The following is a 25,927-nucleotide window of genomic DNA, read 5'->3' on the forward strand; positions in this document are numbered from 1 at the left end:
GCTGCTGGCCAAGGCCAAGGCAGGCGCCATTTTGCAGAGAGCCAGCCCTCTGGCTGAGGAGGACTCCACCTCCGCGCGTTCTCTGATTAATGGCCACCCTGAGGGGAAACAGGCAGTCTCGAATGACAGACCCCGAGGCACCACCCACTGCTTCACCTGAGGAAGAGGTATGTTCAGCTCAGGGAGGGAGAGCTACACTCAGAGGCCTGTCTTGAAAAGGTCAGCTGAGTCTGAATCTCTATCCTTCCCATTCAAGGTCCTTTCTCAGAAGAGAAGCAGCAAGCCACCTGCCTGCAGGGGCGGCTTTATCTCCAGGGAACCTGGCTTTGTTCCATTCATTATCAGGGGCATCCACTTTTTATGTCATCCCACTGCCAACTCATGTCAAACCGCCAAGCAGGGACTGTAGCGTTCACTTCAGGAACGAAAAAAGTGAGGGCTAGACTCGGCTCCCAGTCCCGACATCCATTGAAACTCCAAGGTGCATTCCTTGAGGCTGACGTGGATCTGCATGACAGGGCTGGCTTTGTGGGTGTCTGACCCATGCCCTGGGCTAACGCTCTGCTGTCGCGGGGTCCCATGTTTTCATTTTGCAGGGGGCACCACAAGTTACACAGGTCGTCCTGTGCATAACTCACAGCCAGGCATACAGTTGGGACTCAATAAATTATTTCATTAATTGACTGACGTTTCCAGACCCTTTCAAGGGGTCCTGCAAGCTACCCAGCAGCCATGGCCTCACCAGCATTGGAAGCCTGGGAGCATAACACCAAGTTCCACGGATACTTACTGGGACCTCACCACGAGCAAAGCCTGGCAAGAGGGTCCCTTGGCAGAAGGTGAAGGGAAGGGTGTCCCAAGGAGTTAGATGGTATTACGCTGGAGGGGAAGATCTGGCCAGAGGGATCCTGGTGGTGCAGCTTTGGGCCAGCTGTGTCTGCTGTGGCGCCTTTCAGGCACTCTCACCCGGAGCACAGGCCCAGGCTCAAGGAGGAGTTCTTGACTCCAGGGAGGAGTTCTCTGAGTTCTCGGCTTTCTGGGTCAGATGTGGAGCCCAAGGTGAAGCCCTCCTAGGTGCTGAAGCCCCCTGAGCCCTGGCGTCTGTGTGGGCTCCGTGTGGCCCCAGGCCCAGTCCACTCAGGGGTCCTTTCTAGTCCCAGCCACAGCTGCAGAAAACCCAGCTTCCACCGCTTCTGGCTCAGCAGCTCCTACTGGACATGACGTCATCCTCACATTCTCCGCAGCAGCCACTTAGCCACCTGTTTGTCAGGGAATGTCTGGGAGAATACACGGTCCGGCTTGGTTACAGCCCGGAAGGTGAAAAAAGAACCTTAAACGGGAGGAAACCCTCACATTGGCCAGTCCTAGCTCAGGACCTGGAAGCTGTCCCCTGAGCACAGCCAGGCCTGTGCAGCCTCAGCTCGGGTTACAGTGGGAGGAAAGGACAGCTTCTCCAGGGCGGCAGCTGCCTCGCACCCAATCTCCTTGTGAAAACATCAGCCCGTTATTATCTCAACCTAGGGAATTGCAGCTCTTTACCTCTAGTCATTAAACAAGGATTCCTGGCCAACTCAGCTTCCTGCCCGACTCCAGAGCTGCCTCCCCCGTCCTTGAAGGAGATCCTCAATTTAACATCTGCGAGGACCCAGAAGACAGGACATGCACTGATCTGTTCAGTCCAGCAGCTCCACGGCAGCAGGTGAGAGGGACTGTGATTGCTCACGTAGCTTCAAGGCATCAGCCCAAAATGCAGAAGAAAGCTCAAGCTCCCGGGCTGGCAACAGGTAACAGCTATGCAAGAGGCCAATCGCATTCCTCATCCAGAGCCCAGCAGCCTGCGGCTGACGAAACCTTGTTTTCTCTGTCCCTGGATGAAGACACTGCCCATGCCCCCAGCATCCTCACCCAGAACCACTCCCATGCAATTAGGATCCCTCTCCAATGTGTTTAGTTAGAACAGAACATTTTTACTCTGAATTTTTTTTATTGTGCTACATGAACATAAAATTTACTATCTTAACCATTGAGTGTAAAGCTCAGTAATGTTAATTAAATTCACACTGTCATGCAACCATCACCACTATCCACCTCCAAAACTTTTCCGTCATCCCACACTGAAACTCTGCACCCATGAAATAACTCCCATTCTCCCTTCTCCCCAGCCTCTGGCAACCACCATTCTTTGTCTCTATGAATCCGACTACTGTAAGTACCTCACGTAAGTGGAATCATGCAGTATTTGTCCTTGAGGTTTATCCATGTCATAGCATGCGTCACAATCTCCTTCCTTTTTAAGGCTGAGTAATATTCCCTTGTGCATATATAGCATATTTGTTTACCCATTCATCCATCGATGGACATATAGGTCACTCCCACCTTTTGGCTGTCATGAATAATGTTGCTATGAACATGAGTGTTCAAATATCAGAGTCTCTGCTTTCAATTATTTTGAATTTCAGTTCTTTTGGGTTCAGAAGTGGGATCATATGGTAACTCTAGTTTTGAGTTTTTGAGGAACCATCATCTGGTTTTCTATTGTGGCTGTACCATTTTACATTCCCACCAATGGTGCACAAAAGAGTTCCAATTTCTCCACATTCTTCCAACACTTGTTATTTTCCATTGTTCTGTGTATTAGTCCATTTTCACACCGCTGATAAAGACATACCCAAGAATGGGCAATTTACAAAAGAAAGAGGTTTAATGGGCTTACAGTTCCACGTGGCTGGGGAGGCCTCACAATCATGGTGGAAGGTGAAAGGCACGTCTCACATGGCAGCAGACGGTAAGACAGCTTGTGTAGGGAAACACCCCCTTATACAATCAGATCTTGTGAGACTTCTTCACGATCCCGAGAACAGCACAAGAAAGACCTGCCCCCATGATGCAATTACCTCCTACCAGGTCCCTCCCACAATATGTGGGAATTCAAGATGAGATTTGGGTGGGGACACAGCAAAACTGTATCATTTTGTTTTACAGTAGCCACTGTAAAAAGTGCGAGGTGTAGAAAAGAACATTTTTACACAAAATATTTCCTCTGTGGTAAGTGAGAAGGGCGAAAAATGAAAAGAAAGTCTAACTCACAGCATCTTTGCACTGAGGGTGCGTCATGACTGCCGAGGTCTCTTTGTAAAAGGGCTAATACAGATGTCTTGTCAACAGTCATCTTGGTGACATTTATTGCCACTGAAAAAAATGCCATTCATCCCCAAATGCAGACTACTTACAAGTGCTTTCTCCACTCAATGAAAGGAAATAGCAGGAAAGAGAAAACTTCTTCTGATATAGAGAAAATTACCGTAAGCTACTAATTTTTTTTAACAAAACACCAGAAATTATAGATTTTCTACAGTATTTATAAAATCTATTTTCAAAGTAGAAACCTTGGGAGTTTAGCTGCATATTCCACAGATGATGTTGTTTAGAGTTCCTCTCTAGGAAAGTCTTTCAGACCAAATATAATTACCATTTGGAAAATCAGCTCCATTTACTTATGATCATGCACAGACACGGTTCCCAAGGACTCCTGCTTGCTCCCCAAATCGAATCCACTCTCAAATCATGGTACCCTTAACCTGAATGCTATGACACCTGGGGTATTCTACAGAAAGTCTCACAGTCCCCAAATGCCATTGCAGAGTGCCTCGAGCAACAGCGGCCTCTGGCCAGTGAGTGTGGGCAGCCACTGCTCTTGGGGAAGGCGCCCAGTGCTCAATGGAGTGGGCAAGTCCAGGTCAAAAGCATGAACCAGGTCATGTTCATCCCTTGGTCCCTGATGCCTGCTACTGCATTAGCCATGTTACAGACAATCAGAATTATTAAACAGACTTTTTCTAAAATGACTCTTCAATAATTCTGATTGTCTATGATAGAACTTATATATGGATTATATATTTAATCATATCCTGTAGAAGCAGCAAGTGTTCTCCTAAGGGATTGGCACGCTACAAAGCACACTGTTAAATGTGTAACAAAGCATACTGAGGGCTGGCAATCGACGAACCATCCACTGGAGTGAGCACGCATCTATTTGGTAATGGGTGGTGGCCTTGTGTCTATTGTAGGAATTTTTTTTTTTTTTTTTTTTTTTTTGAGACAAGAGTTTTGCTCTTGTCACCCAGGCTGGAGTGCAATGGCATGATCTCAGCTCACTGTAACCTCTGCCTCCCGGTTTCAAGCAATTCTCCTGCCTCAGCCTCCCAAGTAGCTGGGCAAGTATGCACCACCAAGCTCAGCTAATTTTTGTATTTTTAGTAGATATGGGGTTTTTTAATGTTGGCCAAGCTGGTCTCAGACTCCTGACCTCAGGTGATCTGCCCGCCTCAGCCTCCCAAAGTGCTGGAAATACAGGCGTGAGCCACTGCCTGGCCTATTCTGGGATTTTTGAAAGGAACGAAAACTGCATTGTCCGGTGTCTGGGGCTGGGGTCACAGAACTTCCCCAGATGACTGAGACATCATGGGGCTCAGAGTTTGTAGCACATGGCCTAAGAAATGCAACCAAAAGCCTTTCTTGACTCAAAACCAAACGTTAAGTGAGATTTAACTCTTTGTGGAGGGCCAGGCGTGGTGGCTCACACCTGTAATCCTAGCACTTTGGGAGGTCGAGGCGGGCAGATCACCTGAGGTCAGGCATTCCAGACCAGCCTGGCCAACATGGTGAAACCCCCTCTCTAATAAAAATACAAAAATTAGCCAGGTGTGGTGGCACACGTCTGTAATCCCAGCTACTCAGGAGGCTGAGGCAGGAGAATTGCTTGCACCCAGGAGGCAGAGGTTGCAGTGAGCCAAGATTGCATCACACTGCACTCGAGCCTAGGCAACAGAGGAGACTCTGTCTCAAAAAACAAAAAACAAAACAAAAAAACCTTTTTGTGGAGAAACAAACTGCCCCCAAGCTAAAGATATGATAAAATTCTCCCTTCCACAACTTTACGTCCAAAATCACAGAGGAAAAGCAAGCATGCAGTTTGGGAAGTAGTTTCTTTAAATTAAAAAAAGTCGTTAAAATTCAAAGTTGACATATTCTTAGCAACTCTAATAAAAAGCTGGTATTTTTAATCTAATGGATTAAGTTATTAAGGAACATTTCTGTGTTTCTTGTAAAGGGAGAGTTTTGGTATGAACATGTAACACATTTTGTTTACATTATTAAAGTAAAGCAACCAAAGAAAAATCAGTGTTCCTCAAAGAGGGTTGAAACATAAGAAAAAAATGATACAGCCACATCGACATCAACGACACACAATAGTTGTATCCCCCAAAAAGAAATGGTCCAAGTCCTGACCCTCAGTACCTGTGAATGTGACCCTTCGTGGAAAAAGGGTCACTGCAGGTGGAATCAAGGTAAGATGTGGTCACACTGGAGTAAGGTGAGCCCAAATCCTATGACTGTCATCTTTATAGGAAGAGGGAGGTCTGGACAGAGAGACACGCAGGAAGAACACCATGTAACAATGGAGGAGGGACAAAGAGGGACACAGCTACATGCCCAGGCATCGTACTTCCCTCAAAGGTGGATACCACCGTTAACCCCCACTTACTAATGAGGAAACCAAAGCCCAGACAGGTGGCCCAAGGTCTGATTTCCAAGCCTGAATCCTTAACAACATGCCTATTTCCTCTCTGAAGGGAAACATCTCTTCCCTTTTGCATGTCAGCTACAGGCCAAATCCTGTCTTACCTGGTCACAAACACAGCAGCATCCACCAGGGGCGGGTCGTCCTTCCCGCCGGGAACCTGGTTATTGCCAAGGTACCGTGCTCCTCCATACTCCTCGTTCTGCCAGTGACAGAAGCTCTCCAGGGACCGCTCACCATGGTGCCCAATGGACAACTTAGCCTAAAAGAAATCGGGACAGTTAGACACACAAACACCTGGGAGGCCAGAGTTTATATCCAGACTATGGCAAGGATGTTAAGGTGGAGGCAGTCACTCACTGAGACATCATTTGATGACTCACCGCCCTCGAAGAAAAGCCTGACGCCAGTGGGTATATGGCATAGATCCAGAGAGACCATCAGGGGCCTTATATAGGTGCAAATGAAGACTATGTTGTTTTTTAATAAAGCATCTTATTTTCTGCAAACAGAACAGTATCCCAAACCACGCAATGCTCCCTCAGTCTCATGGTGATGGCTTGACTTGGCAGGTAACATCAGCGTGTGGGAAGGCGCGCCATTGAAAGACCAGAAAATAATGCTGCTGTGAACCCAAACTGGGGTAGAAGCTCTAATGTAGTTTCAGAAGGGAAGCCACGATGCCAGAGACCTCGTCATCAAGCTTTTGCACATATCCTAGAGACTCCATACGAGACCCTCCGGGAGTGGAGGGGGATGTGTGTGGGCTCACTGCTTAGGGTTCCTTGAGATTCTCAGCAGCCCACCCTCACACCATGCTTCCAGTACTGATGCCGGCTTTCCTCTCACACTGGCAAAGCCACAGAGGGTGATGGACACCGGCAACTCCCTGGAACTCCGCTTAGCATTCAACAGCAATTGGGAAGCTCCAGGCCAGCCACATTTTCTGCATGCTTGAAAGGTGCCTGTGGGACTTACCGGACGTTGTCGTAGCAGGACAAGCTTGGTCACTTGAATGTTAATTTTAATCCCTAGGCTCTGGTGCTGAAACATATTGTATACCTATCAAGACAGAAAAAAGAAATAAAGATATAAAGATAAAAAATTTTAAAAATACAGTAGTATCCTGAATGGGAACTTGGGACACAGAAAAGAGATTATGTAAAAATAAGGAAATAGAAATAAAGTGTAGACTTTAGTTTATAACACTGTATCAGTATTGGTGCATTAATTACAACAAACATGCCATTCTAATATGAGAGGCTCATAATGGGGAAACTATGTATGGCAGTTCTCTGTACTAACTGATCAATTTTTCTGTACATCTTATTCTAAAATACAAATTCCATTCATAAAAAAATTTTAAAATCAACATTAAAAATATAGGTTGTATTCTTCCAGTACTAAAAAAAACTAAAGAATAATTACGTGAAATTCAAATGTCAGTGTCCATACATAAAGTCTTATTGGAACAAAAAATACATATGTGAGAAACATAACCCAGATTTTATTTAAAAAGTTGTCCAGGAAAGCCAAAAATGTCCTTAAAAATGGATTTGCTAAAAGAAAAATGTAGATAAGAGAAACCTCTAGAATCATACACATGTGTGCAAACATACATATACAGTATGCTTATGTATATGTATAAAGCTAAGCTGGAAATAGTTGGTTAAAAAAAACACACACACACATAGGAAAGGTGGTTTTGAAAAAAAGAAAGGGCAGAAGGCTGAAAACTTCCATTCTGGGCTTTCATGCCTAGGGTTTAAGGGGACCTTCATGAAGGGGCTGGGGGAGACAGATGCCTGCTGCTGAACACCAGCCTGTGTTATTGCTAACCCTTGCCACATCCCACCAAGGCGGGCATCTCCACCACTCTCAGCTGGGAAACAGGGAAACCAGTTCATTGAGGTAAAGCCACCTGTGTGAGACCCACAGCCAGTCACAATGGTTTGATTCAAACTCAGCCCTGTCCAGCCAAAAGGTCTACATTCCTTCTTTATTTCCTCAAGTCCCATCGTAACCAAAGTTTGTCACTGAAATAAACTGCAGTAACAGAAAAGGACCTATCTTTCTTAATTTTGCATATCTTGTTGCAGAACTTAATCGTAAGGACCTCAACATCAAGCAGTCACAGGAAAGCGATTCAAAAGGAAGAGAAGGGAAACCTGGAATAAGGCGAAGGAGTCAAAGTTGACATGGATGGAAAAAGCCCACTGCAGCTGACGAGCCCTAGGTCATTATGACTCTGCCGAGTGCCTTTTTCCTAACGCGGAGAAAGCAGGATTGCGAGAGGTACGTGAATAGCGTACTAAAGGTGGTGGCGGTTGGAAGGTGTGGAGGGAACAAGAATGAGAATCTTTTGAATATTCTACTTGGTTTTTACCTATAGACATAACCCAGGAGGGAGAATTTTCTAGCAGGAACATTAAAACTTTCTCCAGCTGGTGCTGTGTTCACACTATCAATACATCAGCAGCAGCAGCAAGCGACGAGCACGGTAGACAGCATCGCCAGGGTCAACTCAGGCCAAGCGGAGCCGCTCAACACGGCCGAACTCAGCCCACAAGTGCTAGAAGCCAGGCATGCAGTGTTTGAGCATCTCCGTGACAAAGGAATCAGCTGTGTCACTGCTTGAATTTTACTCTTTGAAAACCATTATTACAGTTAAAAACAAAAACAAAAACAAAAACCTATCTTTGTGTGACATAATATTCCTTCACACAAGGAAAAATAGAACACATCCAGCTGTTCTGCTCTCACTTTTGTTATTTTCAAAATCTCCTTTCCTCAAGAACTAGCTGTCGTTTTCTTAATACTGGACCAACCACAAGCCAGTTCTGAAGTCATGCATTCATTACCTATCTCCAAGCCTGGGAGAGGAAGGGGGAGGCACCTAACTTGTTCCTGTTTTGATAGTTCCAGAACCATCCAATGGCTGTAATTCAAATCTTCCCTAAAATATTCAGCATCAGAATTGGGTCTAAACTGGTCAATTTCAGCTCAAAACATGAAAATTAGGAAGAATGAAAACCTGAAGTTATGAGGGAGAAAATTCAAGTTGCACAGTGTTCATTGAGATTGCACAGCACAATCTAAACACTGCCTGTCACGTCAACCCCAGTCAAAACCAAAACATTAAGGAATACTACAGATTTAAAGAAGTAACATGAGAAAGCAATCCTCAGTGATATTCTCATATGCCACAAAAGGAAAGACTGCAAGGAACAGTGCAAGTTTCAGGAAGAACAAAACTGTAGCAACAAGCTCCCTTGTCAAAATCACCCATCTTCTCCTTGGCGGGCTGATGACAGTTCAGAGCCACGTGCACTCCATACACCATTAGCCCAAAGCTCAGTCACCTCCCTTAAAACAAATGCCACTAAAAAGATGGGAGATGGAAGGGGGATGTGAAAGTTTCGTGCTCCAGGGGCCGCGGGGGAGGCAAAAATGGGAAGGTGTTTAATGGGTACAGAGTTTCAGTTTTGCAAGATAAAAAAGCTGTAGAGATCGATTGCACAACAATGTGAACATAAGAATACTGAGCCACACAGTTAAAAATGGCTAAGATGGTAAATTTCATGTTAACTGCATTTTACTACAATTAAAAGTACAAAGTTAACTCATTAAAAAAAATAAAGCTTCATGCTCTAAATAATGTTCTTTAGCAAGACTTGTAAGAAGACATTTCCTCTTGACATGTAACTAGGGCACTGACATCCAAGAGAGCAGGTACCAAAGCCTGAGCACAGCTCAAGCACTTTGTCACCTGCCAGGTGCTGACCACAGGCTCTGACAAAGCTCAGAGCACAGGGCAAGGCGCACATTCGGAATCTCCCTTGAGGTCCTGTGCCAAGCCAGGCAAGCCAGAAGAAAATCCATTGACAGCCACAAAACACAAGGTACAAGCCTCAAAGACATGTAACAAAGTCTCTGCTTTTCTTTTCCCATGGAAACTCATGCTCAGGAGAAGTCTTCGAGGCAAGGGCTACATGATGTTTAGGGAGACACCTGGTTGGGGCGGGAACAGCACAACCAAGCGTCTGGAAATTCTGTCTCCGGCGTCCAGCTCTGGCTGCGTCCCAGCAAGTGTTCAGCCCTGGCTGTGTTTGTCACATTTCCTTGGCAGCCTAGGGGCCTAGCAGGGTGGACCTGCTGCCAGCAGCACACTACGGCTTCTCTGGCTAGGCAATGTGGGGACACAGTAAGCGGGGGGCAGACAGGGACCACAGAAGGACCCGTAGTTGGAGGCACAAGGAGAGGAGCTGCTCACCACACCAGGCTGGGCTTCACAAGGGCACCACCTGCCTGTATAACCCAAGGTTTCCCTAGAGCCAGACAGGGACTTGTGGGTGACACTCTTAGGTTGCATACACCGCTATTAAGACCCCCAAACAGGAGAAAGCTATGCTCTGTAGCACAGTGTCTGAGTGGGGTCCCCAAAGCAGCAGCACCGACGTTACCTGGGCACTTGCTGGAAACGCACATTCTGGAGTCCACCCCAGCCCCCACTGAATCAGAGACCCTGGGGTTGGGCAGGCCATCTGTGTTGAACAATGCCCCTTCCCCACCCTGCTCCAGGGCCTCCACCCCCACTGGAGTGTGGGAACCAGAGTGCTCTAGCACGATGCTAGTCTTGCTGGTCACCAGAGAGAGGCTTGTTGTCTCTTTCACATGGTAATTTAGTAAAATTGATGTCATTTTCCCTCGAAACAGAACTTGCCTGGAACAGCTCAGGTTTTTCATTCCATTCCACGGTCGTTAAGGAAGCTAAGAACAACCAAAGCTCTGTCAAGCGGCCCCATTTTCCAATTTGGCTGCCCACACCCACGGTTTCTGGTATCAGCACCACCTGTTTCCGTCTGCAATTTGTTCTTTAAAATATTCCTGCTCCTGTGTCACCGCCATCCCAACCAAAGGAGAATCACGTGACATACACAGGAAGCACCACAGCACATCCGGAAAACCCGCAACAGTGGGACCAGAGCACCGCTCTGCAGCTTGGGTCAGCTCGGGCGCCCGGCTCGATGGAGGCTTCACCCTCCACACGTACCTGCACAGGTGAGTGGTTTGCCAGGGACACAGACCCAGGAGCCGAACTCCATTCCCCCAAGTAAGAGGCAGGCAGAAGCATATTTTAAAACACTAACCAGAGCACATTACTCTTCTGCTTAAGCCCATGCAGCAGCTTCCCACTGCCTGGAACAAAGCTGCTCTCCACACCCTGCTGTCCCCGCCTGCAAGGTCGGCCTGTCCGCTTCTCAGTGTGCCCCCACCACCCCTCCATCACACACAAGCAACCAGCTATTTCTGTGCTTCTCCAATGCCAGCCTGACCACCACTGGCTGGCTGCTTATGTTGGCTTAACACCTTCCCCTCTAAGACCACCTCACTCCTCTCAGAGAGATGACCCTGAAACCTCTGTCACTGCTGTCACCTGGTTCTCTGCATAGCACTCACCATGCTCTGGTTTTCCTTCTCACTAATGTGCATGTTGAATGCTGCCTGTCATTCCTACTACATGAGCTCTGTGAGGATGAGACCTCTAGTGGTCCCTACTCTATCCCAGGAGAGGACACAAGGGTCCTTAGCACACACTAAGTGTGTCAATTGTTTTTATATTGCTGGTGAAACAAATATAACATAAAATTTACCATCTCAACCATTTTTAAGTGTACAACCATGTACTTAACTGTAGTGTTAATTACATTCATGTTGTTGTACAATTAACCTCCAGAATGCTTTTCATCCTCCAACACTGAAGCTCTATACTCAAGAAACACTAACTCCCTGTCCCCCCAACCCCACCCTCATTCTATGACTTGGATACTGCAGTTACCTCATGTAAGCAGAATCATTTAGCCCTTGTGTTTTTGTGACTGGCTTATGTCACTTGGCATAATGTCCTCAGTGTTCATCCATGTTGTGGCATGTGTGGGAATTTCCTTCTTTTTTAAGGCTGGATGATACTCCATTGTATGGACACTCCACATTTGGTTTATGTGCACATCTGCCAATGAACACCTTGGCTGTTGCCATCTTTCGGCCATTGTGAATAATGCTGCTGTGAACACGGGTGTACAGACATCTCTTCCAGGCTCTGTTTTCATTTCTTTTTTTTATTTTCATGGTAGGTCTAAATGAATATATCTTTATTTATAATGTCGACATTTATTTTAGATTCAGCGGTATGTGTGCAGGTTGGTTACATGAGTACACTGCGTGATGCTGAAGTTTGGGAATCACCCCATTACCCAGGTACTGAGCATAGTACCCATAGGTAGTTCCTCAGCCCTTGCCCCGCTCCCTGTCTCCCTTCTCTAGTAGTCCCTAGGGTCTGTTGCCATCTTTTAAAAAATTTTATTTCTAACTTTTGTGGGTATGTAGTAGGTGTACACATTTATGGGGTACATGAAATATTTTGATACAGGCATACAATGCATAATTATCACACCAGGGTAAATGGAGTACTCATTTATCCTTTGTCTTACAGACAATCCATTTACACTTTTAGTTATTTTAAAATGTACAATTATTGACTATAGTCACCCTGTTGTGCTATCAAATACATTTTATCCATTTTTCTATTTTATTGTTGCCATCGTTATATCCACATGTACCCAGTGTTTAGCTCCCATTTATGAGTGAGAATATGCAGCATTTGGTTTTCTGATCCCACACTAATTCACTTAGGATAATGGCCTTTAGCTGTATCCACGTTGCTGCAAAGGATATGAGTTTGTTCTTTTTTATGGCTGTGTAGTATTCTATGGTGTATATGTACCACATTTTCTTTATCTAGTTTACCATCGATGGGCATTTAGGTTGATTCCATGTCTTTGCTATTGTGAACAGTGCCATAATGAACATACGCATGCATGTGTTTTTATGGTAGAATGATTTATATGCCTTTGGGTATATACTCAGTAATGGGATTGCTGGGTCAAATGGTAGTTCTGTCTTGAGTTCTCTGAGAAATCTCCAAACTGTTTTGCACAGTGACTTAACTAATTTACCTTCTCACCAACAGTGTACAAGCATTTTTCTCTGTGCCTTGCCAGCATCTGTTATTTTTCTGACTTTTTAATAATGACCATTCTCACTGGTGTGAGATGGTATCTTGTAGTACTGATTTGCATTGCTCTGACGATTGGTGATGTGGAACATCTTTTCATATGTTTGTTGGCCATGTGTATGTCTTCTTTTGAGAAGTGTCAGTTCATGTTTTTTGCACACTTTTTAATGGGGTTGCTTTTGCACTGTTCAAATTCATTATAGATTCTGGATGTTAGACCTTTGTCAGATAGTTTGCAAATATTTTCTCCCAACCTGTAGGTTGTATTCTTATTGAACTACCAACATCATTTTCACAGAATTAGAAAAAACTATTCTAAACTTCATATAGAACCAGAAAAGGAGCAGGACAGCCAAAGCAATCCTAAGCAAAAAGAATAAAGCCAGAAGCATCACATTACCTGACTTCAAACTATACTAGAAGGTTACAGTAACCAAAAAACATGGCACTTGTACAAAAACAGACACGTAGACCAATGGAACAGAAAAGGAACCCAGAAATAATGCCACATACCTACAACCATCTAATCTTTGACAAAGTTAACAAAAATAAGCAATCGGGAAAAGACTCCCCACTCAATAAATGGTGCTGGGATAGCTAGCTAGTTATATACAGAAGAATGAAACAGGACCCCTATTTTTCGTCATATGCAAAAATTAACTCAAGATGGATTAAAGATTAAATGCGAGTCCTCAAACTATAACAACCTTAGAAGAAAACATAGGAAATACCCTTCTGGACAGCGGCCTTGGTAAAGAATTCATGACTAAGTCCTAAAAGCAATTGTAACAAAAACAAAAATTGACAAGTGAGATCTATTAAACTAAAGAGCTTCTGCGCAGCTAAAGAAACTATCCATTCATTTCTTTATGTACCCAGGAGTGGAGGTGTTGGGTCATATGTTATATGAGTAAGCTTCTTTCATACTCTAGACTTTGTGGTAACTAGACACATTGCTGGGATTTTGATTGCTTGACTGATTTTTAATTTTCACTTTTTAGGGGCCAAACAGAAACTACTGCTGTATTCATTGAGTTAAACTGTTCCCAGGAGGTGAGCTCTAGAGAATGGCAGGGACCTTCTTCCCACCATTGAAACCTCAGTGGATGGAGACTCACTCTGCCAGCCCCAGCAGCCCCAGAGCAGTCCTGTTCCCTGGATTCCCTTCAGGGCTCTGAATCCTGGAGGAGGGACAGCAGGCAGTCAGGAAATGTTCTCGGGACAGAGAAGCAGCAGCAGGAATCCAGCCTGAGAGGTCAAGCCTTCATGACCAGCCCTCACTCAATCTCTCCTGCTGCCTGGCTTCCCAAGTTCCCTCCAGACTTTCCCCAAACTCTGTGCTTGGAGACTCAGTCCTCATTTGGATGCTGGATGCCTCCCTCTATACCTCCAAAACTGGGATTCCTTTTCTACTTCAGCCAGCCCAGATCCAGCTCCTGTTGCTTGTAATCAAAATCCCCAACCAATACAAGAAGGGCCAAATGCATTGCTCTAGGGTTTACAAGACTCCTTTCTTCCCTTGTTCAAAAATGAGACCACTTTGCATAATGCCAGTTTTCTTTGGTACCTCTTCCACGCTTCATAAGCCCTTAAAAATGGCCAAGGTGGATCTGCTCTGACTGCAGCCATTTCTTCTGTGACTCTGGAGCTATTTCTTCAATAGTTGTGGATAAGAAGCCATTGGTAGCTGCCAGGTATTCTTCCTTGGTGCTGTTTTTCTTTTCAACCATGCATGTTCTATCTTCTCCATCTTATACCACCCTTGGTAAAAGACAAGACCTAGAGGAGATGGCGCATAGTTCAGTAGCCTACCTCAGGGGCTGTGTAGGAAGGGTAAACGTATTATTACATTTATGCATAAACACTTTCAAACAGAGTTTAATACACCATATCCGTGGGATGTGCTTGGAATACAAAAGGCTTTCCAGAAGCGAATTTGCCAAGGAATTAAAAAAGTAAAGCCAGTGTTTGTTTCTGTGACGTCAGCACTGAATCCTTTGCAAAGGATGTTGGTATACGGCATCAGTCATTCATTTATGCATTCACTGACTACACAAATATTTCTGGATCATCTCCTGCATAAGTACCAGGCACTGAGTAAATGTTGATGGTATAGACATAGTCCCACCTTGATGAGCTTACAGATACTGCAAAGGGAGGCGATATGTAGGATGTTTTTAAAAATTGTGGTAAAATATGCATAACATAAAATTTTACCATTTTAAACATTTTTAAGCTTACACTTAAGTGGCATTAAATATATTCCCATTGTTATACACCATCACTACTACCCATCCCCAAAACTTTCTTCATCTTATAAAGCTGAAACTCTGTACCCATTAGACAACTCTCCATTCTCTCCTCCCCCTCAGCCATCTGGCAAGCACTATTCTACTTTCTGTCTCTGTGAATTCACTACTCTACGTAAGTGGAATCATAGTATTTTTTCTTTTGTGACTGGCTTATTTCATGTAGCATAATGTCTTCAAGGCTCATCCATGTTATAGTATGTGTCAGAATTGTTTTCCTTTTTAAGGCTGAATAATATTCCATTATACCTATATACTATATTTATTTACCTACTCATCCACCTGTGGACACTTTGGGTTGCTTCCACCATATAGTTATGGTGAATAATGCTGCCATGCACATTGGTGTATAAATATCTGTTCTTGTCCCTGCTTTGGAGTAAACATTTTTGGGTGTTTACTCAAAAGTGAAATTGCTGGATCATATGGTAATTCTGTTTTGTTGAGGAATCGTACCGTTTTCTATATATTTCCACTAATCATGTACAAAATTTCCCATTTTTCCACATCGTTGTCAACACTTTTCTCTTCTGCTTTGTTTTGCTGTTTTATGTTTTTGTTTTGTTTTATCATAGCCATGGGAATGGATGTGAAGTGGTACTTTATTGTAGCTTTAATTTCCATTTCCCTAATGATTGATGCTAAGTATCTTTTCATGTACTTACTGGTCATTTGTACATCTTCTTTGTAAAAATGTCTACTCAAGTCCTTTGCCATTTTTTAAATTAAATTGCTTTTTTTTTTCCTTCCTGGGTTTTAGAAGCTTTCTGTATATGCTGGATATTATAAAATATTTGATCTGCAAATATTTCCTCCTATTCTGTGGGTTGCCATTTTACTCTGTGGCTAGTACCCTTTGAAGCACAAGAGTTTTTAATTCTGATGAATTCCAATTTGTCTATTTTTCCTTTTGCTGCCTGTGCTTTTGGTGTTGTATCCAAGAAATCACTGCCAAATCAAATCTCACAAAACCTTTCCCATTTTTTCTTCTAAGAGTTTTACCTCTTCTGTTTAGGACTTTAATCCATTTTGAGTTAATTTTTGCGTATGTTTGATAAGGATCTAACTTTGTTCTTTTGCATATAGATATCCAGTTTTCCCAGCACCAAATCTTGAAAAGACTGTCACTTCTATATTGAAGGTCTTGGCATCCTTATCAAAAATTATTTGACCATCTACATAAGTGTTAATTGCTGAGCTCTACTTCATTTTACTGGTCTTTGGGTTTGTCTTTATGTCAGTAAAGTGTTTTGATTATTATAGCTTTTGAGTAAATTCTGAAATGAGGACGTGAGTCTTACTTTGTTCTTTTCTTGAAGATGGTTTTGGTTATTCAATGTCCTTTGAGATTTCATATGAATTTCAGAATGGATTTCTCTATCTCTGCAAAAAAGTCATTGGGATCTTGATAGAAATTGCACTGAATCTGTAAACTGCTTTGGATAGCATTGATATCTTAACAATAAGTCTTCCACTCCATGCACATGATGGCTTTCCATTTATGTCTTCTTTAATTTCCTTCATTGATGTTTTACAGCTTTCCAAGTACAACTCTTTCCCTTATATGGTTAAATCCTAAGTATTTTACTCTTTTTGATGCTACTGAAGACAGAACTGTTTTCTTAATTTCCTTTTCAGATTATTGTTAGCATATAGAAATGCAGCTGATTTTTGTAGTTGGTTTAGTACATGGCTACTTTGCAGAGAATTTATTGGCATTCTCTCTGTCTCTCTCTGTGTATATGTGTAAGATTTAGGGTTTTCTATATATAATAAATATATCATCTGTGAACAGAGATCATTTTACTACTTCTTTTCTTATTTGGATGCCTTTAATTTCTTTTTCTTGTCTAACTGCTCTAGCTAGAACTTCCAGTATTATGTTGAATAGAAGTAGCAAAAGCAGGCACTCTTGCCTTGTTCCAGATTTTAGAGAAAAAGTTTTCAGTCTTTCACCACTGAGTGTAATATTAGCTGTGAGTATATTATATATGACCTTTATAATGTTGAGGTAGTTTCCTTCTATTCCTAGTCTATTGAGTGCTTTTATTATAAAAGGCTGCTGAATTTTGTCAAATTATTTTCCTGTATAAATTGGGATGATCATTCTTCATTTTGTTAATGGAATATATCACTTTTTTTATTGGTTTGCCTATGTTGAGCCATCCTTGCATTCCAGGAATAAATCCCACTTGATAATGATATATAATCATTTTAATATGCTATTGAATTTTGTTTCCTAGTATTTTATTGAAGACTTTTACATCAATGAATATATGGACTATTGTTTTCTTATTTATAAGGGGCTGTAGTTTTGTTTCTTTTCTTTGGCTTTGTTATCAGGGAATGCCAGTCTCACAGAATGAGTTAGGAAGCGTTCTCTCCTCTTCAGCTTTTTTGGAAGAATTTCAGGAGGACTAGTGTTAGCTCTTCTTTAAATGTTTGGTATGGTTTACCAGTGAAGTCATAAAGTTCAGGGTTATTCTTTATTAGGAGGTTTTTGATTACTGATTCAATTACCTTACTAATTATGACTCTTCAAATTTCCTATTTCTTTGTGATTAAGTGTTGGTAGATTTTGTGTGTCTAGGAATTTGTCCACTTCATCTAGGTTACCCATTTGTTAACATGCAATAGTACTCTCTTATAATCCTTATTATTTCTGTAGAATGGGTAGTAATGTCCTTGTTTTCATTTCTGTTATTAGTAATTTGATGCTTTTTTTATCAGTCGATCTAGCTAAGGTTTGTCAATTTTCTTAATCTTTTCAAAGAACTAACTCTTGGTTTCATTGGCTGTATTGTTTTTCTGTCCTTTTCTCTCTGCTTTAATCCATAGCTAAATCCAAAGCTAAATTCAAAGCTAGCAGAAGGAACAAAATAGCTTGTTCTTCTAGTTCCTTAAGTTGTAAAGTTAGATTGAGATTTTTCTTCTTTTTAAATGTAAGTGTTTACCGCTATACATGCTATACATTTCCCCCTAAGCAGTGCTTTGTCCTTGTCCCATAAGTTTTGACATGTGTTTTTGTTTTCATTTATCTCTAAGTATTTTCTAATGTTGCCTGTGATTTCTTATTTGACTCTTTGGTTATTTAATAGTATGTGGTTTGATTTCTACAAATCTGTGAATTTTCCAGTTTTCCTTCTGTTACTGATTTCTAACTTCACCCCATTGTTGTCAGTGATGGTACTTTGTATAATATCAATCTTTTCAATCTGTTGAGACTTAATTTGTGACCTAACACATGGTCTATCCTGCAGAACATCCCATGTTCCCTTGAGGGAAAAAAAGTCTTCTATTGTTGTTGGGTAGAGTGTTCTGTGTATGTCTGCTAGTCCAGTTGATTTATTGTGTTAAGTCTTCTCTTTCCTTTTCTTCTGTCTGGTTGTTCTATCTACTAATGAGAGTGGGGATTGAAATCTCCAACTATTATTGTATAACTGTGTATTTCTCTCAATTCTATCCATTTCATTTCACATATTTTGATGATCTATTATCAGATGTGTAAATATTTATAACTGTTCTATCTTCTTGCTATATTGGACCTTTCATTAATACATAACATCCCCTTTGTCTCTTGTAAGCTTTTTGATTTAAAGTGTCTTTTGTCTGATGTTAGTATAGCTACTCCTGCCCTCTTTTGGTTACAATTAGCATGGAATTTCTTTTTCTATCCTTTCACTTTCAACCTCTGTGTCTCATCTAAAGTAAGTCTCTTGTAGACCACATATAGTTGGATCTACATTTTTAAAAAATTCATTCTGCCATCAATTTCTGTCTTTGATTGAAGTTTAATTAATTTACATTTCAAGTAATTACTTATAAGGAGGGACTTACTTCTGCATTTTGTTATTTGTTTCCTATATGGCTTGTAATAGCTTTGGTTCCTCATTTCCTGCATTACTGACTTCTTTTGTGTTTAGCTGATTTGATTTTCTTTCTTTTATACATATATATGTGTGTGTATATGTGTGTATATGTATATATGTATATATATGTGTGTATATATATACACACACACACACGTAGTGAAACTTAATTCCCTTTTCATTTTCTTTTGTGTATATTCTCTACTTATTTTCTTTAGGGTTACTATGGAGATTATATTTAATCAGGATTAAAGTTATAACACTCTAATCTGACTTTACACCAGCTTAACTTCAATGGCATTAAAAACCTCTGCAGCAGAATGGTTTTTTTTTTTTAAAGCAAATAAATATGGAATTGTAAATTCAGATAAGGACTACCCAGTAAAGAGCAGACTTTTATGATGAGGAAAACAGGGTGGGCCTCATCAGAGGGATCAGCAAAAAGGGTCCCTCTGAGGGGACATTTGCACAGAGTCCTAAAAGGCAGAGGAACTCATTCTGCAAGACACATAAGCAGAGCATTCCTGAGAAAGACAGTAAGTCAAGTTTGGGCTGCCTGGTGAAAGTCAGTGTTGAGATGGCAAAAAGAATGGCAAAGCAGATGGGCCCTGGCCACACAGGCTGAAGGGCTACATGAAAGGCAGGCAGTGGGGGGCGTTCCCCATCCAAGGCAGGGAGAAGCCACAGAGGGGCTCAATGCTGCCTAGTGACAAAGTTCCAATTCTGTCAGAAGAGGACCTTGCTGATTATTCTGTAGCAAGGATTCAAGGCAGAAAAAAATGGAAGTGAGGAGCCTGGCAAGGAAGCTCCAGCAGCTGTCAAGGCCAAAAATAATGGCAGTCAGTCCAGGGTGGAGATGGAAAGAAACGATGGGTTCCAGACATGCTTGTCACCTTCAACAAGGTAACATGGGGTTCCTCAGTCCTGGGCTGGAGTCCCTGCCCTACTGTGTACTCACAGGCTCTGCATCCTGGTTGTGTCACGTCCCAAGCCTCCATTTCCTTCTCTGTAAAATGGGAATGACAAAATCCACCAAGTATGAGAAGGCAGTAACATGGAGGCACTTATCTGCTGTCTGGGACAGCTGGTGCATCATAAGCATTCACATCTTCCCTTGGGGCCAGTGGTTGATGCTAATCAAATACATCAAAACCGTGAGATGCTGTGAAAACCTGGAGCCAACACCTGATGCCAAATTCTCCCAGCTTTGGCCACGTTATCAGCTCTCTGAGGCACTGTTAGCCCCCAGTCTGCCTTGGGGACAGGGTCCTGTCTGGGGTCTGCCTTGGCAGTCAGGTCAGCATACATGGGAGAGCCAGGCCTCCGACCAGAGACCTAAGTGGGAGGGTGGGAGGGAGTGGGTGCCCAGCCATCAGCACGAATCATGCTATTTCCCACAACTCAGAAAGAAATGTGTTGGAATGAAGGTGGCAACCAACTCTAGCAGGTTTCCTTCCAAATCTGGAGGGATTAAGGAGACAGGGCCACTCCCATCCCACAGCCCCACAGAAAACATGCTCTGGAGGGAAGCAGATGGGCTCGCTGGCATCACGTTCTGCTCTCTGTTCCAGGGGGCTTGTCTAATGACAGGCCTTCTGGCCCAGCCACAATCCTTTCCCTTCCTCCCAGCTTAAAGGTTGTCTCACTTGCTAACAGAAAGCCCTTTTCTAAAACAGCCACAGGCAGGAGAGTTCTTTGGATTTCCTAAACCAGGATTTGAAGAATTGAGAAAGGGAGGTGCTGGTGGAGGTGGTCTTGTTTAAACAAGGTGTCACGTCTAAACGGAACTTGTTTTTCAATTTACTGAATGGTGGTCCAGGGCTAGAGCGGCAAGAAAGGGCTGCTGCGGTGTGAGCCCACTTGGGCTGGGGGGCTGATGACTCTGCTTCCATTTGCCTTCTGGCTTGGATCAAAAGGGCCCGGAAACCCCAAGTACAGATGACAGAAGGGCTCAGAGTCATCACACTCAGCCCTTCTCACAGCGGGATCACCTTTATTAGGCAGGCCTCCTCAGGAAACATCTCAATCCAAACTTCACATGTTGGCCCCAGGTCTGCCCTCAGCCCCCGGCTCTTGAGCCTCTAGCGTCTTAGTACAAGCCCCTGAAGAGGGGTGAAGGGTGTTCAATCAAAGGCAAGAAACAGAGCCCTTCGGTCTTTACGGCCCATGAGGGGTGCGGGTGGGAAGGCCTGTCTCCATGTACCAACCCCATTCCCTTCCCACTCCCTGCCTGGGATCAAACAACCACCCCTGCCTGGATGATAAATTATGAAAGCAAATATCAAAGTAGAAGTTCTGCCTTATTACTACCTTAGCTGTTGTAATGAATGTTTATTCCTTGCACTTGTGCCCTGGATAATTTTTAAAAAGAGAAAGAAAACATAATCTGCAGATGAAAGCATCTGGTACAGAGCCAAGTCCCTCCAGCCCTCATCTCAGGCATGCTCCGGGCAGACTGGAGCAATGCAGCCCATCATTAACAGGCCACCGGGGAGACCTGGGTTTGTGCACATGAGGAACATGGAACTATTTCTCAGAAATGAGCACCATCAAAAGTTAACACGGAACTATTTCTCACAGCTGAGCAACATCAAAAGTTAACCTAAGCAATTCCATTTCCAGGTGTATGCCCGAAAGAATTGAAGGCAGGGACTTGAACAGAGATTTGCACACCCATGTTCATAGAAGCATTATTCACAATAGCAAAAGGTGGAAACAACCCAGGCACACACTGATGGATGAATGAATAAGAAAAATGTGGTGCACGTACATGCAATGGGATACTACTCATCCTCAAAAACGAAAGCCATCCTGACACACGCCACAACGTGGATGAACTTTGTGGACATTATGCTGAGTGAAATAAGCCATTTGTTCACAAGAGGATAAATACTGCATGATTCCACTTATATGAGGTATCTAGAGTCATTAGATTCATACAGACAGAAAGTAGAATGGAGGTTGGCAGGGGCTTGGGGAGATAGTGTTTAATGGGTAGGAAGTTTCCGTTTTGGGGATAGTGAAAAAGTCCTGGAGGTGGATGGTGGTGGTGGTCACACAACAAGGTGAATATGCTTTAGGCCACTGAGCTGGTACACATAAAAATGGTTCAGATGGTGAATTCTGTATTACATATACATTTTACCACAATAAAAAAATAGAAAAAGAAATTTGCCAAAATTTTTTTTTAAATTAATGGAACTTCCAGAGTTGATGACTTTGAAGGAGGGGTGGGAGCAGCATGGCACCCTCACATGACCACCGAGGCCACGTCGGAAAGCAGATTCCTGGCCCAGGGTCCCGGGGGCCTCCTTGGCAAGTGTGCCTTGCAGAAGAGCCTGGCATGTGAGGAAACGTGTGGGTTCAGTGGCTCAACATGAGGCCTCTACTCTCTGAGTGCTGCCAAAGCAGCCTCCCTCCAGAGCACAGCAGGGGTGACGGGCATGGAGGAGACAGAGGGAATTTCCTACAGATAGAGACACTTCCCAAAAGCAGTCCTGGAAAGTCTTCAACAAAACGGAGGACAAAGTACCAGAGATTTGTCCTCCTGACAAGCAGGATTGTCGTGGGGGTCCCCACACCCACTGGGCCCAGAATTGGGGTCCTCAACATTGATTTCCCTGTGTGGCTGGTTAGGGGAAAGGCTTGACATGGTCATCATAGCTCTGCCAGTGACTTCCCGTGTGACTCTGGCAATGTCCCTGAGTCTCCCCACAACGGGGCCTCCTTCAGTCTCTGGGAAACAAGCTGCGGGATCCCATCCCCACAAGCGGAGAATCCTTTGTCCAGGCTACCACATGGTATCCTGGTATCCTTTGTCCAGGCCACCACATGCCACCAGGACTCCCAGACACCACAGCCCCAGCTACACAACTACCAGAGCTGAGATCCCAGCGGCAATGGTGCATTGGAGGGTTCATCCAGCTTTTGTGTTCTTTCCCATTCACAGCCCTGCCCCAATCCACCTCTAAAACCCCAGACGTCCCTCTCAGCAACATAACATCCACACATGGGCAAAGAGCCGCCTGCAGACCCTGTCCAGCCATGAGGACCACCACCCTCCGCTATCCTCCCAGCACTCTGAGCCCCTCCCTTACGCTTCATGTCAGAGCCAACTTCCTCCCCAGCACTTACCCCTGAGCTCCAGAGCTCATCACACCAAGCAAACAAGGGTGCCTATGGCCTGGGCAGCCCAGGCTCTGCACCTTCCCTAGACCTCAAGACCTTGGCTGCAGCTGGCCCAAAGGCCCTGCAGATTCCAGGGATAGGCATGTCATCTCCCTATCCCACAACACAACCCACGGCTGCTGTGTCCCCACTGAAAACTCAGGCCCTGGGTCATTCCCCACTGCACCCATGTCGTTTAACCTTGCCCTGTCCTCTCGCGTCACTCCCTTCCATAAGCAGCCTGACCATTTGTGGCCAGGCACCACGTACTCACTGTGGCCAGAGCTAAATCCCTGACCTCCTGATAAGAAGCAAGCTGAGAGAGGTTCTTCTCTCTTATAAGTGGCTGGGCAGGAGTCTAGCCCAGGCCTGAGGCTAAACCTCACACTCGGAACCTTCATATCCCTTTCCCTCTACAAAGTTCCCCTTAACCCAGATTCCACCTGACTAGGCTTCCCTCTCCTCTACTGTAGCCAAGATCAGCAACTTGGCTGTTTCTACAGCTGAGTTGTAGCTGTTTCTACTTCTCACTTCCCATTCACTTTTCAGTTTGTTCTCATTAAGCATCTAACAACAACACTCCCTAATGCCATTCCATCTGGCATTGTTAACCAGTCTCCTCCTGCACCTGTCACCCCTTCTTCAGGACAACCTCCTCCCAGGTCGCTGCCCCATCCCCCCAGGGCTGGTGCTCCATGGGCTGTCTTTGGACAGCTTGTCTACTCACTGATACATTTCAGCCAGGCAATGCTGCTCACTCTCCTACTTCAGCTGTCAGCTGTAGGCTGAAAAGCCCGGGTCCCTCTTTCCCACCAAGACCTCTGTCCTGATTTCCACCTTGAATTCAGTTTGTCCAGAATGGAAACTCTTTGCTGTGGCCCCAAACTCATTCCTCCTCCTTTTCTCAGCCAATGGCTCCACCGCCAACCCAGAGGCCCAGCTTGAAGCCTGGGTGTAGAAGCCTGGATTTCTCTTGCCTCCTCTTCCTGCCTCTCTAACCCCCACATCCTGCCAGTCATCAATTCCTGCAGCTCCTTCCTCTTACGCCAGCCCCTCCTCCATTCCCACTCCAACCTCTCCCACACTTGCTCCAGCCCCAATGCTCCACGACACTGCTTCCCATTCCAATCCACCCTGCACACAGCTGCTGGGCTGTTCTTCCTAACATCAACCTCAGCACATTGCTCCCCTTCCCTTCAGTGGTCCCACTTCTCAGGGTAGAGCCCCTGCTCCTCAAGATGCCTGGCCCTCCCTCCCTCACCCAGCCCTATCCACATCTCCCACACCCTTATGGCTCCCCGCTCCCGCCATGTCAAATGACTTAGTCCTTAAAAACGCCTGCGAAAATGAATGGATGGGTAAAGCTAGGATGCCCTTGAAAGTTCTTCAGGGTCTAACATTTGAGAAGCGCGGCCTCACCACCCACCCATCCCCATCTAAAGGTTTCCCTCCATCCCCATTTGACAAATCAGACGTAGACAGACGTGGGCATCCTGACTCCTTCCTTGGTTCCCTCAACTAGGCGACCTCTCTCCCCACTTCTCACCATACAGTAAGCTCTGTTTTCCAGAGAAGTCAGAATTTGTTCCTCCTGCTAGACTATGGACTCCTTGGAGCAGGGTCTGGGATTCACATGACCTTGAATGCCCCTTGCACTGGGTCTGATGCATCGCAAAGCTTTTGGGAAGCCTTCTGGTAACAAGCGGCCCCGTCACTGAGCAGATCTGGGCACTTCACACCACACCAGTGTGGAGTCGAGGGCAGGCGCTCTCCCATTGGGATGTCCCCCAGTTACTTGCCCTCCTCAATGCCTGGAATCACCAGGCTATGTTCCCCTATCCCCTAACCCAGTGTCTTCCTCACTTGAGGAGATGAGGACACAGCACCCGCTTCCAGATCTCTCATCAAGGAGAAAACAGAGCCCCCCACGTCAGGACCCCAGCTCCGGACTCACCATGTTCATGACGGTCAGGATGAACCTCTGGGCGGCCTCGGCCCCGTGGTACTGCACCATGTCGGCGTCGGCCACCACCAGGGTCTCCACCGTGTGCTCGCTGGTGAGCTGGATGGCGTTCCTCCGCTCCCGCCAGTCCCGCGAAGGCCTGCCCCGCCTCGGCTTCTTCTTTTCTAGAAAATGATGGAGACATTTGTGCAGTCCTTGGCTTACCGACTTCCAAAACCATGCAGCGAACAGGCCTTCTGTCAAGCCTGCCCGAGAGAGTGGTCCGTCTCGACAGGCCTAGAGGGGCCCAGCACCCAGCAACCTCCACTGTCACATGGGTGCCCCAAGTTCACTCATGTGGGGTGAAGCTGAACCAACAAAAGGGTAAGAGCTATGAGGCCAGATGAGGGGTCCACTGGAACCCAACTGCCACCACAGCCGGGGAGGCCAACGGGGCTGAGGGGCACAGAAGAGAAAACCCACTCCTTCAGAGGAGCATGGAGAGCTATGCGAGTATGCAAAGAGAAGGAGGCCTGGACCAAGCGGGCAGGGTCTGAAAGGCCACACCCAGGGTGGATAACTGGACCAAGGAAGCTGGGCGGAGGGGACAGGACACTCCCCTGGGGGCAGGAATCCCAATAACTCTTCTCGGACTCAGGAATCAGGAGCCACAAATGTTGGTAGACATAAAAAACTATGCTTTTTAAAAAAATACATAATCAGAAGAAAAGTCATATGACCTACATCCAGGCTAAAATGTAAATCTTCTCTTTCCTCACAATAGGGAAGGATTAGTAGTAAATGTGTGAGTAATTCTCCACTGATTCTTTAGATAATCTATATCCCTGTAAAATCTTACTCTGATAAACAGCTATTGTTATTAAAGAGCCCACACCGACAGGTCCAAAGCTGCCATAGTCTTTGTACACAGAAACACCTCTGACCAACACAACAGATTAATATGAACAGCACGCATTTTCAGAA

General features: G+C 44.7%; 1 protein-coding gene across 1 annotated transcript in view; it reads right to left on the reverse strand.

Moving 5' to 3' along the window:
* ADAMTS17 (ADAM metallopeptidase with thrombospondin type 1 motif 17) overlaps positions 1-25,927 on the reverse strand; it is a 370,865-nt gene that overhangs the window by 277,947 nt on the left and 66,991 nt on the right. The window contains exons 4-6 of the mRNA XM_025392032.1: positions 24,956-25,128; positions 6,560-6,643; positions 5,686-5,843 (exon numbers count right to left, since the gene is read on the reverse strand). Of these exons, the coding sequence (XP_025247817.1) occupies positions 5,686-5,843; positions 6,560-6,643; positions 24,956-25,128 (415 nt within the window). The remainder of the gene's footprint in view (positions 1-5,685; positions 5,844-6,559; positions 6,644-24,955; positions 25,129-25,927) is intronic.

Source organism: Theropithecus gelada, chromosome 7b (genome assembly GCF_003255815.1).
Source record: "Theropithecus gelada isolate Dixy chromosome 7b, Tgel_1.0, whole genome shotgun sequence".
NCBI classification, from domain to species: domain Eukaryota; kingdom Metazoa; phylum Chordata; class Mammalia; order Primates; family Cercopithecidae; genus Theropithecus; species Theropithecus gelada.